General features: G+C 42.4%; 1 protein-coding gene across 2 annotated transcripts in view; it reads right to left on the bottom strand.

Annotated features, from left to right (window-relative positions):
• The window catches only part of GATB (glutamyl-tRNA amidotransferase subunit B), an 85,216-nt gene that overhangs the window by 48,665 nt on the left and 14,137 nt on the right, over positions 1-22,414 (bottom strand). For both annotated transcript variants that reach the window (XR_003968300.1, XM_030312928.1), the window contains exons 3-5: positions 4,057-4,170; positions 1,271-1,469; positions 689-811 (exon numbers count right to left, since the gene is read on the bottom strand). Coding sequence is in view for 1 of the 2 variants with exons in the window: in XM_030312928.1 (XP_030168788.1) it covers positions 689-811; positions 1,271-1,469; positions 4,057-4,170 (436 nt within the window). In the remaining variant the exon portion in view is untranslated. The remainder of the gene's footprint in view (positions 1-688; positions 812-1,270; positions 1,470-4,056; positions 4,171-22,414) is intronic.

Raw genomic sequence — 22,414 nt, 5'->3', positions numbered from 1 at the left:
AAGCATCTAGTCGCATCTAGTCCTTTGTGAAAGAAAGAAAGAAAGAAAGAAAGAAAGACAGACAGACAGACAGAAAGAAAAGTCGCTCACCCCCAGTATAGCAAACCAAAACTTAAGTGCAGTTTCAGCCTCTCCCAGGACCGTGGCCTTTTATCCAGTTGACCTGGAAGTTCCTGATCAACACCAGAGAGGTAATCTGCATGACAGACCCCGCCCCCCAAAGAAAGGTGACCTTACCTGAAACAATCCACTCTCTGCTATAAAACTTCCTTTATCACTCCTTTCTCTCTATAAAAGTCTTCCATTTTGTACAACTCCTTGGAGCTACCTCCTATTAGCTAGATGAGACGCTGCCTGATTCATGAATCTTTAAATAAAGCCAGTCTCATCTTCAAATTTACTCAGCTGAATTTTTTTTTTTTTTTTTTAACAACTCCTAATCTCATATTCTTGGGCTCAGTGCCTTGGTGCCGTTGCTGTTGGTGTGTTTAGTTTTGACTAGGGGCTCATTAAGGAATCCAAGGAAAACTCTAAGGAAAAAAACCCCAGAGGTCTAAAGGCTGACAAAACACGTAAACAACCCCAATGCAGCTGACGCAGAAAACACTCCAGTGAGAAGACACCTGGGAAGCGGAAAAAGAAGATCAAGAAGGAGGGACACAACCGACAGCTCCTCTGTGGCTTCTACCTGCCATATTTGCCTGGCTGGTCCCCAGTGCTTGAAGTATCAGCTGCAGCTCTCTGACGGCTGTTGCTGCCTCTTCTCCACAGGACATGTCCGGCTCCAGCACCACTTCCAGAAGGCCAACTCCTACCAAAGAGAGGCAGGGTCAGCCTGACCGCAGCTCTCCAGATAAATCAGGCTGAAGTCTCAGGAAAACCCTGCATCACTGATGGACTCTCAACACGGGTTCTAGCCTTTGAATGGTTTCTCCTCCCCTTCAAATTTTGATTTTTAACTTTGGTTCTTTCAGTGTCTGCTTGAGAGATCGAGCTGCGGGGTCGGTGACGAGGTGGCTACATTTATCACATTTTAGGGATAGGTTATTAGCAAGCCTGACGATAATCACAGTTATTGGTGGGTTATTAGCAAGCCCAATGGTAATCACAGTTCAGGCTGAGTTCTCGAGTCAGTTGTGCCAATACCAATGCTGATATTTGATCTGGATCTGTGAAACTCTTGGGCCTATTTCCTCAACTGATTTGGGAAAACTCTAGGGGGGAAGAGGGTTGGCTGGAAGGAAAGGCAAGAGAAAATCTCCAAGCCTACCTGCCCTGTTCAAATCGATGAGTGTCTGAGACCGCAGCTCATCGTGGAGGCTTTTGCCACTGTCTTGCTCCAGCTGGATCTGCTTGATCCTCACGGTCTTGGTGATCACCTGCCTCCATTTCTTCCCCACACAGACACTGTATGCCAGGCTCCCATTCACAGCAATCGGGAGTCTCTGCTGAGTAATTTGGTAGCCTGCCTGCACACAACATGAGTTACACAGTGATTAGGCCATAAATGTGAGCGGGAGTCCAGTTCACTATTTCTTTTTATGTCACTAAGACTAGAGGTTTACTTAAAAACACAACAGAAGAAAAAAGGAAAAGGAGAAGAAAATTAGTTTAGGCAATTTAGCTGTAATTTAACCTGGCCTCTTCTGGCTTTCCCCCCTCCCTTACCTTCCCTGAACCTCCCCCAACCCCCAATCATGATGCAATAAACACGAATCCCATCTTCCCTACAAATTGGGGAATAACAATAATCTCATTGTCAGAGGCCTCTAAGAGAAGAATTTATTGTTTCCACTTAGCTCATTAGCCTAAACCCTGCATCTGATTACTGGGCTCTTGACAGACCCTCCTTATTAGGAAGTGCTGGCTAAGCATTTTGCCATCTACTCTCAGCGTGGGAGACAGCAGTTGCTAGTGCCTTTACGCTTGTTTTGTTCCTGCTCTTTAAGGGAACCAATCATGCCAGCTGCCCTCCATGACCCAACTTCCCATTTCCCTCGCTAGAAAATGCTGTGACACTCACACTCGGCTAAGAAAACATGTAGTACTAAAATACTGATGGATGTTGCAAGGATTCCCTCACCTCCTTCTAAGTAGAGGTGGAAGGACTTCCAAATGCACACATGCATCAGCACACATTAAAGAGACAGGAGGTTGATATGGAGAACTGGAGAACAGAGAGTAGCAGCTGAAGCCCCCGCAGTGCTTATGGGGTCCCAGACACTGTTCTGAGTTCTTCACACCATTTAATCCTCACGACAACCCTATGAGGGAGATACGAAGCAGGGAAGGAGTTAAGTGCCTTGTCCTAAGCCACAGGGCTAGTAAGTATCCATGTCAGGATTTGAACACCGGATGGTCTGGCTCCACACTCTGCTCTTAGCCACCAGGCTGGCATTTTTCACACTTCCTCTGCATCAGGAGTCCTCTGCCAGGCTGGTCGAAACAGACTGGCCCCACCCGAAGAGTTTCTCATTCTGCAGCTCTGGGGCAGCACCTGAGATTTGTATTTCTTTTTTTTTTTTTTTTTTTAAATTTTTTTTTTTTTCAACGTTTATTTATTTTTGGGACAGAGACAGACAGAGCATGAACGGGGGAGGGGCAGAGAGAGAGGGAGACACAGAATCGGAAACAGGCTCCAGGCTCTGAGCCATCAGCCCAGAGCCCGACGCGGGGCTCGAACTCACGGACCGCGAGATCGTGACCTGGCTGAAGTCGGACGCTTAACCGACTGCGCCACCCAGGCGCCCCGAGATTTGTATTTCTACCAAGTCCCCAGGAGATGCTGATCCTAGTGGCACAGGGACCGCCCTTTGAGAACCGCTGCACTGGGTCAACTCTGTGCTGCAATAGCCAGTCGCAATGTATAAAAATTAAACTCTGAATAGGGTTGTTGAATAAAATACAGGATGCTCAGTCATATTTGGATTTGAATGAACTGTTTATTCAGATAAACAACAAAGACGTTTTACAGAAGTATGTTCCATGTAAAATTTGGCAAGACTAACTCTGGTTATCTGAGCCACCTGGGCCAGAAAGAACAGAAAGCCACGGATAATTAAAACATCTCATTTTAGTTGCATGCTAAGTCTCCCACCTTAACCGAACTGATTAGCACTCTCAAAAGATGGAAAAAAATGCAGTTTCATTCCCTTCATCCTACCAAGCGATAGAATTTGCTAACGGGTGGCAGCCAGAGGGGAAAGCAGCAAGCAAGCAATTGGAGAAATAAGGTTCCAGTCGCATTTTGTATTTAATCGCACTTCCACCCTCACCCACTAACAACCAGCTCACCCTCATCTTCAGTTCAAGGAGAATAACGGGAAGCAATATCTTCGCTATCGTTTTTCTAAATCTGAAGAAAGGGCATACTTACTAATCAGAGGCTCAGATCAAATGAAATACTATTTTGGGAAACCCACTCAACGTTACAGTTTCGGTTCAGTTCAACATTATGAAAAACTGGCTCTACTTCACCCTGGCTTCTCCTAAAGAAGAAACTATAATTTTAAGGAAAAAGCAGGTTAATATTGGGTTTACTGCACAGACAATTACTGTCGTTAGTCGAGGCTTCTGGTTCATGTTTCCGCTTACTATTGTCCACTTATGTGCTCCTCGTGAGATGACAGAAATGTCCCTGGAGGAGACAGTCCTATTACTGGTAACTTCAACTTCAAAGAGGGAAGCTATCACTCCATCTGCAAAGCTACAGTATGCATTTACTGTTGCATCAGCCACAGAGTTAGATTTGACCTAACAGGCAATTAGCGCCAAACACCGCGGCTGGGCTGAGCCCGAGAACGCTGGCTTCTACTCCCCGTTCAATTACGAGGGAGCCGGCAGAAGCATGAGGCTAAGCAAGGAGTCAGCAATCAGGACAACTGCATCCAATCTAGTAAACATCGGGGGGCACCTGCCTTCATCAGGGCCAGGCAGAACCTCCCGCTGACACGGACAGAGCTCTGACTGAAAACATGAGAGGCGCGGCCCCCCTCCCTCGCGTCAAGCCCCCCAGCTCCGAGGCCGTACACAGGGCGGGCCGCCAAGCGTACTTACAGGGAGGTCTGCATAGAAGTAGTGCTTCCTGTCAAACAAGGACTTCTTGTTTATGTGGCAGTTCAGTGCCAGGCCTGTCATCACCGCCGCTTCGACGCATCTCCTGTTGAGAACCTATGGAGACACGACGCACAGCATCTCTCAGATCCAGTCTGAACAAATGCTTCTCCCACACACTGACATCCTCCCTGAATATTCAATCTGGCCCTTCAACAGGCATTATCTCTGGTTCTCTGTGTGGGCAGCTCCAGTTCGCAAGTAGGCTCTGATCCTCTGGAACCGGGAAAACTTGATATAAAAAAGAAAATGCATGCGGTGGTGGGTTCCACGGGGAACTTCAGGAACTGCCACATCAAAGTTAACAGGGAGGGACCCAGAAAAGCCCAGCAGGGTTACATGGAATAAACTTAATCCTAAAACAGAACGAGGAATTGGTCAGAATACAGGAGAGGCACTGATTCCTAAGAGGAGGAGCCAGGAAGCAGCTCACCAAGCCACCTCAGCGAGGTTGGAAAGCACTTCGCCAGAGGAAGAACGAACTTCTGGAAACTCCAGGAAAAATCTTCTGGAAAAACGGCCACAGCCATTTCCTCAAGGGCTGGGAAATGGGGCATGCCTGCCTCCTCAGTTTCGGTCCAGGCCTGGCGGACTCGCTAGAGGTACAGACCGAGTGTGCCCTGCACCCCGACTCTTCCTGAGCCTCTGGTCCTTCCAGGGGCTGTCGTACCTCACAGGTTCCTTCTAGATCCCACCCTACCCCACTTTCAGGAGTGAACGACCAAGAAATGGCTAGCAAACTTCCCAGCCCAAAAGGACATGAACAGCTTTTTAAAGAACTTCGGGGGGTGGGGATGTGGGGTAAGGAATAAGACCGGCAACCAGAGATAAGGTGAAAGCATTAAGTTCTGGAGTAAGCAGGTCCAAACCCCACTTCTGCTACGTATAAGTGTGTGAAGACTTAGTTTCCTCCTCTCTGAAATAAGGGTTTAATACCTACCTTGCAGGATGCATAAAGTAACAGACAGAACATCTACTCCATAGTAAGAAATCCCTATCTAGTTAGTTCATTTCCCCACTCTGCTTCGGGAAAATTTTTGAAGATGAAAAATTTTTGTACTTGCTAATGAAACATACTTCTACTCTTTATTAGAATATTTATGATGTTCATTAGTATATTTAGTATACTTTTATTTATATAGGGCTTTCCACATCCACCATTTTATTTCAGCTTCACAGCAACCCTGTAAAGAAGGAATTTGTATTATTTTATTTCAGTAAAGAAAAAACTAAGACCCAGAGATCCTAAGTCACCCAAATCACTGAGTTGGCAAATGGTAAAGTCAGCTATAAGGTCCACACAAGCCCTTGCCTAGTGAGTGACAAACAGAATCCCTGTGGTTTAGGGACCGGCTCTCCAGGCTGGAATAATGAGTGGGGCACTCCAGCACAGGCAGAACTTGATCAAACACAGATTTTGAAGACAAATCTGTACAAGAGAAAGGTAAGAGGAGTCTCTACTCACTGTAATATACCACCCCTGAAAGAGAACTCAGTGAATCTCCCTCCTAGTAACATCATTATATGCATTTTCTTCAGAAACCAGGTTACAAAATGGACTTCTATTTGGATTTCTTCATTCTGGGGCAAGTAATATTGTTAGCTCTGCAGTAATAATGGTTTTCATGAAGAGATGTGTGTGTGTGTGTGTGTGTGTGTATGGGGGGGCGGGGAACAGGATGCTCTCTAATTATTGATGTTTTCACTTGTTAATGTTTGGTATTTTACTGAACAGTTGTTACTGCAATACGAATATAGCTGGCAGAGAACACTGCCAAATCCTAGCCTGATCATTTGGGTCAAGGCACACAAGAATGTGAAGCTCGTGTCCCAGCCTGGAGCCCTGCTCTTCCTGGGCTCTACCGTAGTGGGGGCTTGCTGTAAACTGCCTGTCTTGCTAATCTGCACCAGTTCTTGCTTTATTATTCCCACTGTTTTCTCTCTCATCTCTGTCCGGTCTGCCCCTCGGGGGGCCAACCTGCTTCCTCCTTCTAGACATGAAGAGAACCCAGCTTTGTTTTGCTTGCTCATTTCTGCATGTGCACTGCTAACAAACTCCCTGTACCTGGCCCTGCGAGGGAGTGAGGGGTTGTGGGTGATCACAGACTCCCACTGTGCCTGTGTGCACTAGAGGATGCAGGCATTTGAGAAACCATCAATTTCCAAAGAATAAGAATGCAGGAAAACACATAAACATTACAGCAATATTGAATATACTTTAATCTTTTTTTGATGATTTAGAAGACTTGAAGTACTTCAGGGTCAGAATTATAAGCATCAATCATCTCCACACTATAGCTGCACAGAGGGGCTAGTAAACAGAGAGTGCCAGTTAAAAGAATGCCAAGAAAAAAGAATTTATTATGATCTTAGTCAAGCTGCTTATGACAGATGGAGGTCCAGGTCAGCATGTTGCGAGAATGGGATGCAGAATTGGAAAATTCAACTTGGGCTGTCTTTATTCTGAGGAACTTCTGAAGTGTCTATAAAGTACTAGATTTTAGAGATACAAAGGTAAATAGGACTCTGTCACTGGCCTCAATGAATCTGTAGTGGGGACATGAACGTGCCAGCATCTCCAACATCCTTCTCAAGTTCACCTGCTATACTGGGAAGATCTTGCTAAAAATGTAAATCCTGGGGCGCCTGGGTGGCGCAGTTGGTTAAGCGTCCGACTTCAGCCAGGTCACGATCTCGCCGTCCGTGAGTTCGAGCCCCGCGTCGGGCTCTGGGCTGATGGCTCAGAGCCTGGAGCCTGTTTCCGATTCTGTGTCTCCCTCTCTCTCTGCCCCTCCCCCATTCATGCTCTGTCTCTCTCTGTCCCAAAAATAAATAAACGTTGAAAAAAAAAAATTAAAAAAAAAAAAATGTAAATCCTACAGCATTCCATTGCTTAAAATCACTCAATAGCTCCCAACGCCCACAGGCTAAGCTTTTATAAGATCCAGTTCCCACCCCCCATCTTCAATTTCATCTCCCGTCACATTCTGCTCCCCACCACCCCATATGGTCCATCACCTATACAAGCCACACTGACCTGTGGACTCTCCCTTTTCTCATTCCATTCAAAATCTACTGAGATGTCACCAAACCTGCGAAACTCTCCTTACTAATCTTCCCTTTGTACCCCTCTTGATCGTCTACACACTTCCATTTGTGCTAGTAATACAGTGGACTGAACTTATTTACATATATTTCCATTAGACTAATTTTCACGAGGATGGGAATTATCAGTTCATCCTTGCATCCCTGGAGCCTAATAAGGAATTGAAAAATAGCGGTGCTCAATTAATGTGTGTTGAACTCCAATGAGGATGGAGGTGATGCATATCAAGGCAAGGTTTCAGAGAGGCAGTGATGTCTCAATCTCCAGGCCTTCACACTGGTTTCTAGAAGTTTCCTGAAGCAAAAACCAATCATGTATAATGGGATCAAAGAGGTAACTTGAAAATCCAAAGAGTTAACTTCTCCCGAAGAAAGCATGTCCCAGGATTTTCTTTACAATTAACATAAAGTGACTACAAAGGATCTCAGGTTTAGCCCCAACAGCTTTAATGCAGAAGGAAAGTAACAAACCTTGGAACTCACACAGCACACCGGTCTCAACTGAGTCTTAGAAGAGGCTTCGCTCTGGCTTCGGGAATGATCATCGGCGAGTATTTATTGCACACTGCATTGTGTCAGGAGGTGTGCCATGCACAACACATACGTTAGCCATTTAACCCTTTCAGTAATCATAGGGCATCTTACAGGTAATGAAGGGGGTTCTAGAGATAAAGTAATTTGGCCAAGGTGACACATATGATAAGTGGCAGAGCCAGGAAGTCAGACCCCCTGGAACTCCGGCTCTCAATTACGACACTCTACCTTGAATCTTCAAAGAATAAAGCGTACCGGGGCACCTGGGTGGCTCGGTCGGTTAAGCGTCTGACTTCGGCTCAGGTCACGATCTCACGGTCCGTGAGTTCGAGCCCCGCGTCGGGCTCTGTGCTGACAGCTCAGAGCCTGGAGCCTGTTTCCGATTCTGTGTCTCCCTCTCTCTCTGCCCCTCCCCTGTTCACGCTCTGTCTCTCTCTGTCTCAAAAATAAATAAACGTTAAAAAAAAATTAAAAAAAAAAAAAAAAAGAATAAAGCGTACCGATAGCTATGTAAACTGCAAATACCTGGCTGTAACTCTGGAGCAGCAACTCAAACCAAACTCCGCTGTAGATAAGTTCAGGCAGGTATCGTTTCTAACATCTTTCTCTTAGCAGTTTTTTTCTCTCTAGGTTTGTTTTCAGAGGTTGAACTCCTAGAGAGCAAGCACTGTGTTCTTTTCAATTTGTAAAACAATACACAGTCTCTGGCATGTGGAAGATTTGGTGATGAGTGGACCTTTAGCAGGGGATGTTCTATTTCTAGGTTTCTGAAACCCTTAGACACAAGTACCCACGAAATGATTTGTAAAATAAGTGGAGAGGCTCTTTTATTTAATCAGAAAATAAGAGAGGCAGAGGTAGAAGAAACATGCATCAGACCTCCAAGGACACATTGTGACCCCAATTTGAGAAACAGTCTTCTAGTTTTAAGCAAGCATTTCCTAATCTCTGAGTAAAATGGACCATCATTTAATAACAACTACCAACACATCTTCCCCCCCAACCGCCCCAATTCACCAAGCTGCACATATTCCACCTTCTCAGTATATCCTGACTCACCCCTCCCCACCACCCCGCCTTCCTCTCAAATCCTCTGGTTTAATTCAGGCCTCTATTCAAGCATCATCCCCTCCAACTGAGATTTCTGCACAAACCACCTTGGCCAAGTTTGTCTCCCTCCATTCCAGCCCTCAACATCTCCTCCACACCCATTCAAAAGCAATCTTTCTAAAGAGGAAATCTGTCCATGCAATGCCCCTGCTTAAAAACCTTCTTCACCACTTCTCATCACTGTAAAGATAAAGTGCAAGTCTTAGGGGGAGTCTCCTATGTCCTTCGTGATTTAACACCTACCTCTCTAGCTTCCTCTTCTTCCACTGTCCCTAATCCCATAGACCCTCATGCAAACATGCATTTGACACCCTTTGTGCAGACTGCTGCTTCTGCTGGTAATGCCCTGTATTCTCATCCACTTGAACAAGATCTCAGCACCTGGCAAGCCTTGGACATCCTGCCCCCACTGCAGTCTAGGTACTCCTTCTCCAGCACCCATGCACTCTGGTAAAGCACCAGCTTCCAAGCAGACTGAGCTCCCTGAGGGTAGTCAAACCGTTTTATCTTATTCCTCTTTGCTCTGCCCCCCCACCTAAATGCAATACCAAGCTGATTAAACATTAACCGAGGTAATGAATAATTTAACATTCCCTTTATCAACATCCAAAAGACTATCAGCAATGAAATAAAAGCAAAATTGTTCTATAAAATATATGTGTCAAGAGATAGAAACCACCCTTAGTATGTAAAACAGAACCACCTGAAAAAAGACACTTTATTACACAGATGACAAAGAGCTGGGACATCACAGAGGGCGCAGTAATAGTAATGCAATTTAGGAGACTCTCAACAGCAGGAAGCCATTTCTACCCCTTGATGGAGGGAGGGGGGTGGGGAGAAGCAGCATCACTGGATCTGGGGCATAGGGCACCCAGAGGACCCCAGAAACACAGCGGACCTGTCTCCTGAGAGGTGGAGCCAGGGATGAGACCCAGCCACTACCAGAGGTGTTGCCAGAGGAGGCTAGGGAAGGAGAAATACCCTGTGGCTCCTTTCCTCCCACTTCCGGTCTTTTACCAGCTGAGCGGAGGCACCAGAAACAGAAGTGTGTGTGGGCAGTTCCCCAGTGATACTCAGCAGAGCAGAAGAACAGTGAGGTGTGATATGGGGATACATGGGCCACAACTGCACAGCAAATACATACATTTTTATATTCACTTCTGTAACTTTTGATAATAGCTAATATTTGATGCCACTCTCACGTCTATCCAATTAACATAAAACTGAAAATTTCGTGGACTCCTTTTTCACAGACTGGGAGCCAAAAAAAATCATGAAATGCTACTAATTTCTAAGGAACATCTGTGATAACTTGGGCTGGAACAAACTCTAAGTCTATACACTAACTATTAGGAAAGGATTTGCTAAGCAAATAAGCTGAATGAAGAAGATTATATAACGCACTTAAGTCAATATAATATTCACTAGGATTTCCTGGAATTCTAGTAATTATAAATAAGTCTATTCAGTGAAGTCAGTCCCTGGGACCTATACCAGGAAATATTTTGTGATGCACTTCAAAGAAATAAAACTGCCTTTCATAACAGTCTGTAATTCATACCATTTCTCTCCCCTTCCTACTTCATCCTTAACTGGTGATCCCCAAAGTTAGTCCAACTGGTATCAGTGCCTCCTTTAAAAACGAAGGTAACATGACAAGACTCGTGTACTCGCTGAAATTCTAGTTAGCACTCCTTTTGGAGTGAAGACTATAAGGTGATGTTTTACAAAAAGCCCAAATGGCAATTATTCTGTGAAATTAATGCTATATATGACAAATCTGATGATTAAGATACAGCATGGTAAATGCTTTAATTTATGGATAGAAAGTAATTAAGATTTATTAAGTAAAAATAAGGCAGTAAAATGGGCCTTTATCTTACTGCTCACCATAAATTTATTTCAAAACATGAATTCCCTCTAATTCATATTCAAAGAAAAAAATTACTACACAGATAAATTTTCCTTATGGTAGAGAAAACTGTTCCCCCATTTCTGCATCCCCACATCCCTTCTCACCACGGAGCTCTTTTATCATCACCCAAAACAAATACAAACACTCACGAGAGCTATGAAAATTAAGCTTGTGAAAACTGGTCAGTTAGTTAATTTTTTTAAAGTGAAATTTTACCATCAGAAGTTACTAGCTTTATGCAGATATTAATGTTTATAAGGATATACCCACATAAATATATATTATTTATGCCTAAACATGGACACTGCCTAGGGAAAAGGAGAAAGAGAATGCTATATTTTCTTTTGTTTAAATCCCTCTTTCACAAAAGGGAAAAAATATCAAATATGCACTTCACAGGAAACAATTCTTGTTCCAAAGAAGGGTGTGGTTTGGCAGTTTTGACTGTTCTTCAGTTCCAAGGTTCCTCTTTATCCTCTTGCACCAATTCCACTCCCGACGTCTGGTCAAGATCAAAGGCAAGGATGTTGTGTTGGTCCAAAGTGACAGAAGGCCCAATCTCCTCAGGTGGGATTCCATCCTCCTCTAGCCTCTGCCCACCTGGCAAGGGGGACCTGGTGCCCACAGTCACCACCAGCTATGGCTAGCCTAGACCAGCTTGGTCTTTAGAGCTGGAGCAATCTCTCTTGCTTTTCCACAGACCACTGGCATCTAAGACCTGACATTTACCTGTGGATCGTACGAAAAAGAAGAAAAAACCTTGGCAACTCTAGACCCATCTCTAACCTAGTTAAAACTTCTCACAGGGCACAGCCTGGTTTGCTTGGACTTCCCTTTGGGGTTGGAGGCCAATGGCCTAGCTACTATATGTTCATTTGTGGAGTCTCAAGCTTGGCCACTTAGCCAAATCAGACAGGAAGGCTTAAGAGGGACTGACAGCCAGTAAAAAGCAAGATTGGGTATATACATTAAACTGGTCTCTTTCCCACAACATTTCCAACAGTTATTAATTTGGCATTATTCATTGCAGTCAAACTGATCTATGAGAAGACTTTTACTAATTGACAAACTGGGACAAAATGGAGTCAGAAAGATCTGAATCTAATCTCTACTGTTACTAGCTGTGTGACCTTACACAAATTACCTAACCTCTCTCAGCCTCAGTTTCCTTATCTGTTAGAGAATAGTAATTTTGCAGGGTTGTTCTGTGAATTAAACAAAATCACTCAACACATGGTAGACATTTAGAAAATACTGATTTCAGAACTCAAGTGTTATTAAAGGCAGAATGCCCATCTCATTTGAATCTTTCATATGCAAGCTTTCCTAGGAGGCAAAAGACTCTAATGAGAAAAGGTCTAAACAGCTCCATAGATCCATTACTCTAGATTTACAATCAAAAGTAAGGCACAACAGATGCTGAAATTATGTATTATGTCAACATGCTATTTCCCCCTTAAATGATAACCAACACCTTTTGTGATAATTAGTGTGTTATCTCCAGTGCAACAGAGACCATATTTCTTAATGCCTCAGGAAACTTGTATTACTTCATTGTCTCTGTTTTATGGTGACCCAAAATTTTCCCGGATAACACTGCATGCATGCCTGTGGCTGGAAAAAACTCCCATTCTCAAATGAAAGGAGCTACCTTCTAACAAGTTGAATAGTTGTAAATTAGTTAAATGAGCCAATTTTTACCATCATCTCATTGATGTCCACCACACATTTGTGGCTTCCTGTCTTCTGAGAGAGTAAATATGTTTGAAATGCAGACAGGCTGGGGAGAAGAGATGTATGAAGAAGGCATGAAGTAGATACAGGAATAATGTTTAAGAAAAAAAATCACTGTTCTTTTTCAATAAAACTTTGGGATGGGGCCACAATCTTTACTGGAGAAAGATCCCTCCCCCCCCCCCCCCCCCCCGCTAACTCTGAAATTTGTCTTTCTCTTGTTTATAACTTTTAAGAATAAATATATTAATGTCAAAAAGGCTAAAACACACAAACCCATTCATTTTAGATTGACCCCATACCAAAACTGCTGAGTCTTTTCTAATCTATCCTAAAATTTACTCACAAGATTATCTACCTGGAGAAATTTAGTGGCATGACAAACTGTTTCATATCACTGAAATCTCGAGAGTAATCAGTGATAGTGGTAAGAAATTTCATGAGTCAAAAGCTCTAATGATTCAGAATGAGATCTACTTTCATCTTTGTATAGAAGAATAGTATTATGGTGAAAGATCTGACTTGCTGAGAAATGAAACAACTGGCCTGAACCAACTAAACTCTAGAAAGGCATTTCAGCCTTCATTCTTGATAAAAACCGTCAACAAAGTAGGGATAGATGGAACATACCTCAACATCATAAAGGCCATATATGAAAGACCCACACCTAATATCACCCTCAAAGCAGAAAAACAGAACTTTTCCTCTACAGTCATGAACAAGACAGATGTCCACTCTCACTAATTACTATCTAACATAGTACTGGAAGTATTAGACTCAGCAATCAGACAACAAAAAGAAATAAAAGGCATACAAATCAGCAAGGAAGAACTCAGACTGTCACTATTTGCAGACAAGATACTCTGAGGAAACCTGAAAGACTCCACCAAAAAACTTTTAGAACTAATACATGAATTCAGTAGTCGTAGGATATAAAATCAATGTACAGAAATCTGCTGCATTTCTATATACCAATAATGAAGCAGCAGAAAAAAGAAATCAAGGAATTGATCCCATTTGCAGCTGTACCAAAACCTGTAAGATACCTAGGAATAAACCTAACCAACAGTCTGTATGCTGAATGAAAGATCTATGGGCTGAATACTATTGAACACTTATGAAAGAAACTGAACAGGGCACAAAGAAATGGAAAAACATTCCATGCTCATGGATTGGAAGAACAAACATTGTTAAAATGTCTATACTACCCAAAGAAATTTACACATTTAACGCAATTCCTATCAAAATACTACCAGCATTTTTCACAAAGCTAATTCTAAAATTTGTATGGAACCACAAAAGACCCCAAATAACCAAAGCAACCCTGGAAAAGAAAAGCAAAGCTGGAGGCATCAGGATTCCAGACTTCAAGCTGTATTCATCAAGACAGTATGGTACTGGTACAAAAACAGACACACAGATCAATGGAACAGAATAGAAAACCCAGACATGGACCCACAACTGTATGGTCAACTAATCTTCAACAAAGCAAGAAGGAATATCCAATGAAAAAAGACAGTCTCTTCAACAAATGGTGTTGGGAAAACCGGACAGCGACATGCAGAAGAATTAACCTGGACCACTTTCTTACACAAAAATAAACTCAAAATGGATGAAACACCTAAATGTGAGACAGGAAACCATCAAAATCCTAGAGGAGAATACAGGTGGCAAACCGCTTTAACTTCAGCTGTAGCAACTTCTTACTAGACATGTCTCTGGTGGCAAGGAAAACAAAAGCAAATATGAACAATTGGGACCTCATCAAGATAAAAAGCTTCTGTACAGCAAAGGAAACAATCAACAAAACTAAAAGGCAGACTACAGAATGGAAGAAGATATTTGCAAATGACATATCAGATAAAGCGTTAGTATCCAAAATCTATAAAGAACTTAGCAAACTCAACACCCAAAAAACAATCCAATTAATGGGCAGAAGACATGACTAGACATTTTTCCAAAGAAGACATCCAGACAGCTAACAGACACATGAAAAGATGATCAACAGTACTCATCATCAGGGAAATACAAATCAAAACCACAATGAGACATCACCTCACACCTGTCAAATGGCTAAAATTAACAACATAAGAAACAGTGTTGGTGAGGATGTGGAAAAAGGAGAACCCTCTGCATTGTTGGTGGGAATGCAAACTGGCGCAGCCACTCTGGAAAACAGTATGGAGGTTCCTCAAAAAGTTAAAAATAGAAGTACCCTATGATTCAGCAATGGCACTACTAGGTATTTACCAAAGGATACAAAAATACAGGGTACATGCACCCCAATGTTTATGGCAGCATTATTAACAATAGCCTAACTATGAAAACAAAGAGCCCAAATATTCAAATATTCATCAACTGATGAATGGATAAAGGAGATATGGGGTGTGTGTGTGTGTGTGTGTGTGTGTGTGTATGTGTGTATAAAGGAGTGGTATATATAGGTATGTGTATACATACACAATGGAATTTTACTCAGCCATCAAAAAGAATGAAACCTTGTTATTTGCAGTGACATGGATGGAGCTAGAGTGTATTATGCTATGTGAAATAAATCAGTCAGTGAAAGACAAATACCGTAAGATTTCGCAAACAAAGCAGATGAACATATGGGAGGGGGAAAAAAGAGAGAAGGAAACAAACCATAAGAGACTCTTAATGATAGAGAACAAACTGAGGGTTGGCGGAGGGACGTGGGTGGGGGATGGGCTAGCTGGTGATGGGTACTAAGGAGGCCACTTGTGGTGAGCACTGGGTGCTGTATGTAAGTGATGAACCCCAGAGTTCTACTCCTGAAAGCAATATTGCACTGTATGTTACCTAACTAGAATTTAAATAAAAATTTGAAGAGGAAAAAAAAAATGCTAGCTGGGTATTCACTACTGGGATGGATAGGGAATTTGGTGGAAGAAGGCCTGTGAATACCAAAAGCAAACTCCTACAGGCACATGTACCTGCTGCGTTCATCAGTCCCTGATGAGTGTCCTGAGGAGCGAGCCTTTGGAGGAGTCTATCAGGATGTACATTTTTAGGAAGAAAAAACTATCTTTAATTTTATGCACCCAACAGGAATACATCTCCTTAGAGGCTTCATGGCAAGCCATGAAATCATGGAAGTTAACAAGTAAAAGAAAAAGCAAAAAGCCAAGCCTTCATAGGGCAAAACACCCCATTTCCTTAATCATGTTTGCTTTAAGAATAGATTACAAAAGAACTTGGCCTGGACTTTTAAAAGAAGGGAAGGGAAAGGAGAAAGAAAAAGGAAGGAAATGATACCAAAGAGACAAGACAACTAGTTGCAGTATGTGATCTTTGAAATTTTTTTTTTAACATTTATTTATTTTTGAGACAGAGAGAGACAGAGAATGAACAGGGGAGGGGCAGAGAGAGAGGGAGACACAGAATCTGAAACAGGCTCCGGGCTCTGAGCTGTCAGCACAGAGCCCGACGCGGGGCTCGAACTCACGGACCGTGAGATCATGACCTGAGCTGAAGTCAGACGCTTAACCAACCAAGCCACCCAGGCGCCCCTGCAGTATGTGATCTTTGAATGGATCCTGGCCTGGGGAGAAGAAAATAAAGGATAATGCTGAGGCAACTGTGGAAACCTGAGTATGAACGGTGTTTTAGAGAACAGCGTTGTATAGCTGTTAGTTGTGATCAGTTCTCAGTGAGCAGAGAAGAGGAGGTTTTTGCTCCTTGGGAGAGAGATGCTAAGGTATTTAGGGATAAAGTGCCATGATGTCTGCAACCTACTCTCAAATGACTCATCCAGAGGGAAAAACAATCTAGGTGCAGGATGGATGTGTACTGTACTATTTTTTCAACTTTTTCATAAGTTTGAATTTCTTCAAAATAAAAAGTGTGGGGGCAGGAGAAAGGAGTAGATAATTCTACCTGAGAGGATGGTGAGATATTACAAGCCATAAGAGGGAGAGAGAGCCTGGAGGAGACAGGAGCTATTTAAACTGATGCTAACTCATAAACTGCACATGTGTATCAGGGGCTTATATTCACTGCTGCTGAAAATTAGCTGTGGAAAGGAAAACATTCTAGATACTGTATCTATCTAAAACTTTCCTATGCCAACATTAAGTGGGACATACTAAGGCCCTACAGAGGTGATGAAGTATGGTGCAACCCTCCAGGAACGTGAAAAATCTGTTGACAGGGAATTCTCTACCATCTACATGTAAGTATATAAATCCTGCATATAGGCAACATGTTCGCAATGAAGAATATGGAAAGACAATTTGTTTATTGTTTTTTACATGGTAGGTAAATTATTTTCCCCAACTATATATTTTCTGGTTGAAAATACTTCCAGCTTCCCCCAAAGCTGTGTGGGTATCTTATTTTCTGTTGATACTTCCATTCTGTTGCTTCACTATGTAAATGTACATGAAATTTCTCAATGTGTGCTTCTTGAAAGACATCCATGGTCAAGAACCTCATCTTAAATAAATTCATGCTGTTGTGACATGTGCAACCTTAAGCTATTTCAGTGAGCATTACACAAATATTTAACCACCTCCATTCCTTGCCCAAACCTACTGGCCACTATGAAATGCAAGTATTTATAATTTAATGACACAAAGTTAAGAATATGGGTATCATAATAATACCAAAAACATTTACATGCCCCTTGAGGGTTCATGAAGTGCTTTCACATACATTAACTTCTCTATGTTCATAGATGTAAAAATGGAAGAGAAAAAGAAGGCAACTAAGATAGCTAGCCAGCTATGATAAGAAAACACAGGTTATGAGTGAGGACAGGCATCTTAAAAGTTTACAACCAGCTATAAAGGAAAAAAATCCCTGTTATGTGTTGGAAATGAACAATTAGCAAATACTGCAGAATAGAAATACTGCAGAATGGGGACCAGGCAACTCTCACTTCTATTTTTAACTGGGCTCCTGACCTCCCTGACTCCCTAAGGCAAGTCAGCAAAGCCCTCAGCTTCTTCTTCTGTCGGCTGAGGTTGGAGCCTCTGACCTTGCTCACTGGGGTGGCCTATGAGTTGGCAAACATCACTGAGAATTCAGGACACTATTGACAATCACATATTATTTCCTGCCTGCATCTCCTAAGAAAGCTGCAGAGCATGACAAAGACCCTTGATTGATCATGCTTCTTGCTTTTACACTTGTGAAAGAAGATTCATGCATCAGAATTTGGAACAGAATACTTTAAGATTCCTGGGAATGCAAATGCTTTTTGATATTCCCACTTCCTCTTCCTGTCCCAGCTCTAGGCCTGTTATAACGATGCAACCAGTGGTGGAAGGCTGGAAAACATGAAGGCTCACTGGCAAGAACACTCTGCCACAAGGAACAGAATGCTCTTCAGAGAAGCCCAGCCTGACTACACCAACTATGCCAACATCACCAAGCTGACTTTGTCATCTGAGATGCCAATGGCAAAATGACTTCCAAACTTTGCCAAGATTTTAAAAAGAGCTAAGGAAAAAAATTCCCCAAGATGCTGCAGTGTACAGAATAGTCAACCATTCCCCACCTTACCCCCTCACCATATTAATATAAAGCTGAAAATACACACAGAAATGACCAGGTAAGAAAGACCCCTCCCAATGGCCTCAGATGACAAGTGTATATATACTTGTGGTATGGAGAAAGAATTCCATAGAACCTATCCAAAAAGAGTAGTTCCCATCTACTGCCAGACACAATAAAACTGTCCCATGCTTTTGAAGACAGAGTGGGCATTCTCCATTCTCCTGTTCCTATGTTACCATAGCTAGATTTTGCTCTCTACTCCATACTTTGTTCTCCCAAAAGAGGAGTGACTTGACTATAGTGACTTTGGGAAAAGGAAGCAAGCACATGGGAGTTGGCCCCTCTGGCTGAACATTTTTTTACAGGCCTCTAGCATAAATCATCAAAGCTATATGAGCTCTTTCCGATCAGCATGCCTACAGAGATGATATATTCTGGTACACTGTGGACACTTGAAAAGTCTTCTGTAGAAGCAGACTCTTCCCCAACAAGTGAAAGGCCTACAGTTTTGGGGAGCCAGTTCAACTTAAGCAGAAAGTGTTAGAAGTTATTTGGCTATATATCAGGTTGCATTTTTCAGTCAAGTCATTATTTGTAATAAAGCTGATATGCTCATCTCTATCTGACTTCTGTGTTGATTTCTCCACTGGTTCTGATTCAAAAGGAGAAGGGGGTCTTATTTTTAGTGACCCCCTAAAACTATATAATATCTTCCTGGAAATTCTTTTCTCATACTCATAAAACCAATCTAGAAACCTGTACAGCATCACCAATGACTCCATAAAGCAGAAGAAACCCAGGAGGGCCAGCTGCCATCGCTGGGCATACATTTCCTGTGAGGGAAGAGCTTTTACATGTCTGCTGCAATTTTTTAAGTTCTGGTACTGTCCATGGAGGAAAAATGAATGGTACCCAGCTGCATGATTTCAGGCTGCATTTTTATTACAGGCTGCTAGTATAAATCACCAGTACAAAGCCTGTATGAGCTGCCTGAATGTCAGAGACAAAAATAGCGTCACAGAACACTGTTAGGTAATTTTTTTAACTACTATATATTTATATCAACAAAAGACCCCTAAGCTTTCATACTCCTGGGTATCTTTGGTAATGTGTTTATATTTTATTTTCTACATATCCCCGCCTCACTTTCTAGTATGACAGACTTTTTGGTGCAGTAGTGTACCAAATTCATTACAAACAGTTATGTGTTCTAAGTATAGCACCATCTTTTCTGACAAGGGTTCGTTGTTACTGTGTGCAATCTCTCATCCAAGCACATATTTTGAGGGGAAAACAAACCAGCATAAGGAATGTGGAAATGGGAGAAAATCCCTTTCCAAATACAATACTGAAGGTTTCATCCTCAGGAATGAATCTCTGGGAAGACCGAGTATGCTGCCTAGAGATGTTCCCTTATCAGGAAAAAAGCAGACAGCAGCAGAGAAACACGGCTGGGTTAGAGAGATGCTTTGCAGGCCTAGGAGAGTCACCTGGGGAAAAGGCCAGGTGACTTTCCTCAGGTTCCCCAAGGTTGGGGTGGAGGGCAAGACAAAACCTCAGTTTCCTCATGGGTCTCCCACCATAGCTGGCTGAACCTTTCAATTCTATCATATTGCTTTTTGTTGTCTCTTTTTTTATTTACTAAAAAAATTTTTTTTAATGTTTTATTTATTTTTGAGAGAGAGTGTGTGAGCAGAGAAGGGGCAGAGAGAGAGAGAGGGAGACACAGAATCTGAAACAGGCCTCAGGCTCTGAGCTGTCAGCCCAGAGACCAATGCGGGGCTCAAACTCGCGAACCGTGAGATCATGACCTGAGCCAGAGTCAGACACTTACTTAACTGACTGAGCCACTCAGGTGCCCCACTTTTTGCTGTTTCTTAAGAGGAATGAGATGGCACCATCATTTCCATACAAAGGTGAAGGCAATTATTCAATAATTTTTTTTGGATAATGATAAAGGATAAAGGATAAATTCTTTTTGGAAAATGATAACTTTTAAAGGCAATGGGTAAATGGATGATCAAGACCGTGGAGTAGGAGGATCCTGTACTCATCTCCTCCCATAGGCACTCCAAGACTGCAGCTACATAGAGCAGCCCTCTCTGAAAAAGACCTGAAGACCAGCAGAACATTCTTCCACAGCTAAAGTTATAAACAGCCACAGCGAGAATGGTAGGAGGGGGAGAGATGTGTATTGGATCCTTCACCACTGATGTGGGATCCACAAGCGGGAGTAATATCACACGTGTGGAGATCCTCCTTGAGGAGTGAGGGGTTCCAGATCCACACCGGGGGCGCCTGGGCGGCTCAGTTGGTTATGCATCTGACTGGATTTCAGCTCAGGTCATGATCTCACAGTTCATGAAATCAAGCTCCACGTCAGGCTCTGTGCTGACAGCATGGAGTATGCTTGGGATTCTCTAAGTAAATATTTAAAAATTAAATAAATAAATAAATGCAAAAAAAGATTCACATCAGACACCCCCTACCCTGGGGCACTATACTGGGAAGATGAGCCCCCCATAACGCTGAGCTTTGAAAACCAGTGGGGCTTAACTCTAGGAGTTTTGAAAATGAGTGGGGCTTACCTCCAAGGGAGCCAGAGATATAGGAAACCAAGTGTCTTCTCTTAAAGGGCCTATGCATAAGCTAACTTGCTTGGAGACTGAGCACAGAGGCAGAAGATGGAAAAGTACCCAGGCCATATGTGAAGTAGATGTATGATGAGTTTTAGGGCATGTGAAAGAGGCAGGGATCTGTAGGAATATTCTCCAGGAACAGAAGCACTGGCAAGCACTATTCTTCTTGCCCTGATTCTACCTAGCTGGCCCACTGCTGGCCAGAGCCAGTTCTTGCGAGCACTGTTCACCCTGACCCTGTGTTCCTCCATGGACCTGCCACACCCAACCTGCTAGCCTTGACAGGTGTCGCTCCATAATGGCTCCTACTCTGCCATACCCAATGGGCAGACTCTGTCAGGACCAGCAAATCCCCAAAGCAGCTCCCACCCTGCCATAACTGGCAGGTAGCTCATTTGAGACTAATACTCCTCCAAAACTGCTCCCACTCAGCCACACCCACAGCTAGCCTTGAACAGCTATGTGAACAATGAAATCTTGCCATCTGCAACAATGTGGATGGAACTGCACGGTATTATGCTAAGTGAAGTCAGTCAGAGAAAGATATCATATGTTCTCACCCATATGTGGAATTTGAGAAACTTAACAGAAGACCATAGAGGAAGGGAAGGAAAAAAAAAGTTACAAACTGAGAGGGACCCAAACCATAAGAGACTCTTAAATACAGAGAACAAACTTAGAGTTGATGTGGGGGGGGGGGGGGGGGGAGGAGGGGTAAGTGGGTGATGGGCATTGAGGAGGAGGCCTTGTTGGGATGAGCACTGGGTGTTGCATTTAAGTGATGAATCATGGGACTCTACTCCTGAAGCCAAGAGCACACTACATACTCTGTATGTTAGTTAACTTGACAATAAATTACTTATGAAAAAAAATGTGTCTTAATAAAAACAAAAACAGAAAAAATAGATAAAACAAAATTAATAAACCTTTGGTGAGACTTACCCAGAAAAAAAAAAGGACTCAAATAAAATCAGAAATGAAAGAGAAACTTATATCACAGAAATACTAAAGATTTTGACAGACCACTACAATTATACACCTGCAAACTGAACAACATGGAGGAAATGGATAAATTCCTAGAAACACACAACTTTCCACGACTGAATCAGGAAGAAATAGAACATCTGAACAGACCAATTATTAATAATGAAATTGAATCAGTAATCAAAAACTCCCGAAGAAACAAAAGTCCAGAACCAGACAGCTTCGTGGGTAAATTCTACCAAACATTTAAAGAAGAGTTAACACCTATCCTTTTCAAACTATTCCAAAAAAACTGAAGAGGAAGGAATGCTTCCAAATTCATTCTGAGAGTCCAGCATTAGTTCAGTACCAAACCAAAGATACTACAAAAAAAAAAAGAGGAAAGAAAGAAAATTAAAGGGCAATATCTTTCATGAACATAGATTCAAAAATTCTCAACAAAATGTTAGCAAACCAAATTCAATGACACATTTAATGGGTCATACCACAATCAAATGGGATTTATTCCAAGGATGCAAGGATGGTTCAATGTCTGCAAAAAACAATTAACGTGATATACCACATTAACAAAATGAAGGATAAAAACAATATGATCATTTCAACAAATGTAGAAAAAGTATTTGACAAAATTCAACACCATTTATGATAAACTCTCACAACAAATGGGTATACAGGCAATGTACCTCAACATAATAAAGACTATATAGGACAAACCCACAGCTAACATCATAATCAATACACATTACTGGAAGTCCTA

This window comes from Lynx canadensis, chromosome B1 (assembly GCF_007474595.2).
Source record: "Lynx canadensis isolate LIC74 chromosome B1, mLynCan4.pri.v2, whole genome shotgun sequence".
Lineage (NCBI taxonomy): Eukaryota > Metazoa > Chordata > Mammalia > Carnivora > Felidae > Lynx > Lynx canadensis.
This window is presented reverse-complemented; position numbering and strand designations above follow the sequence as displayed.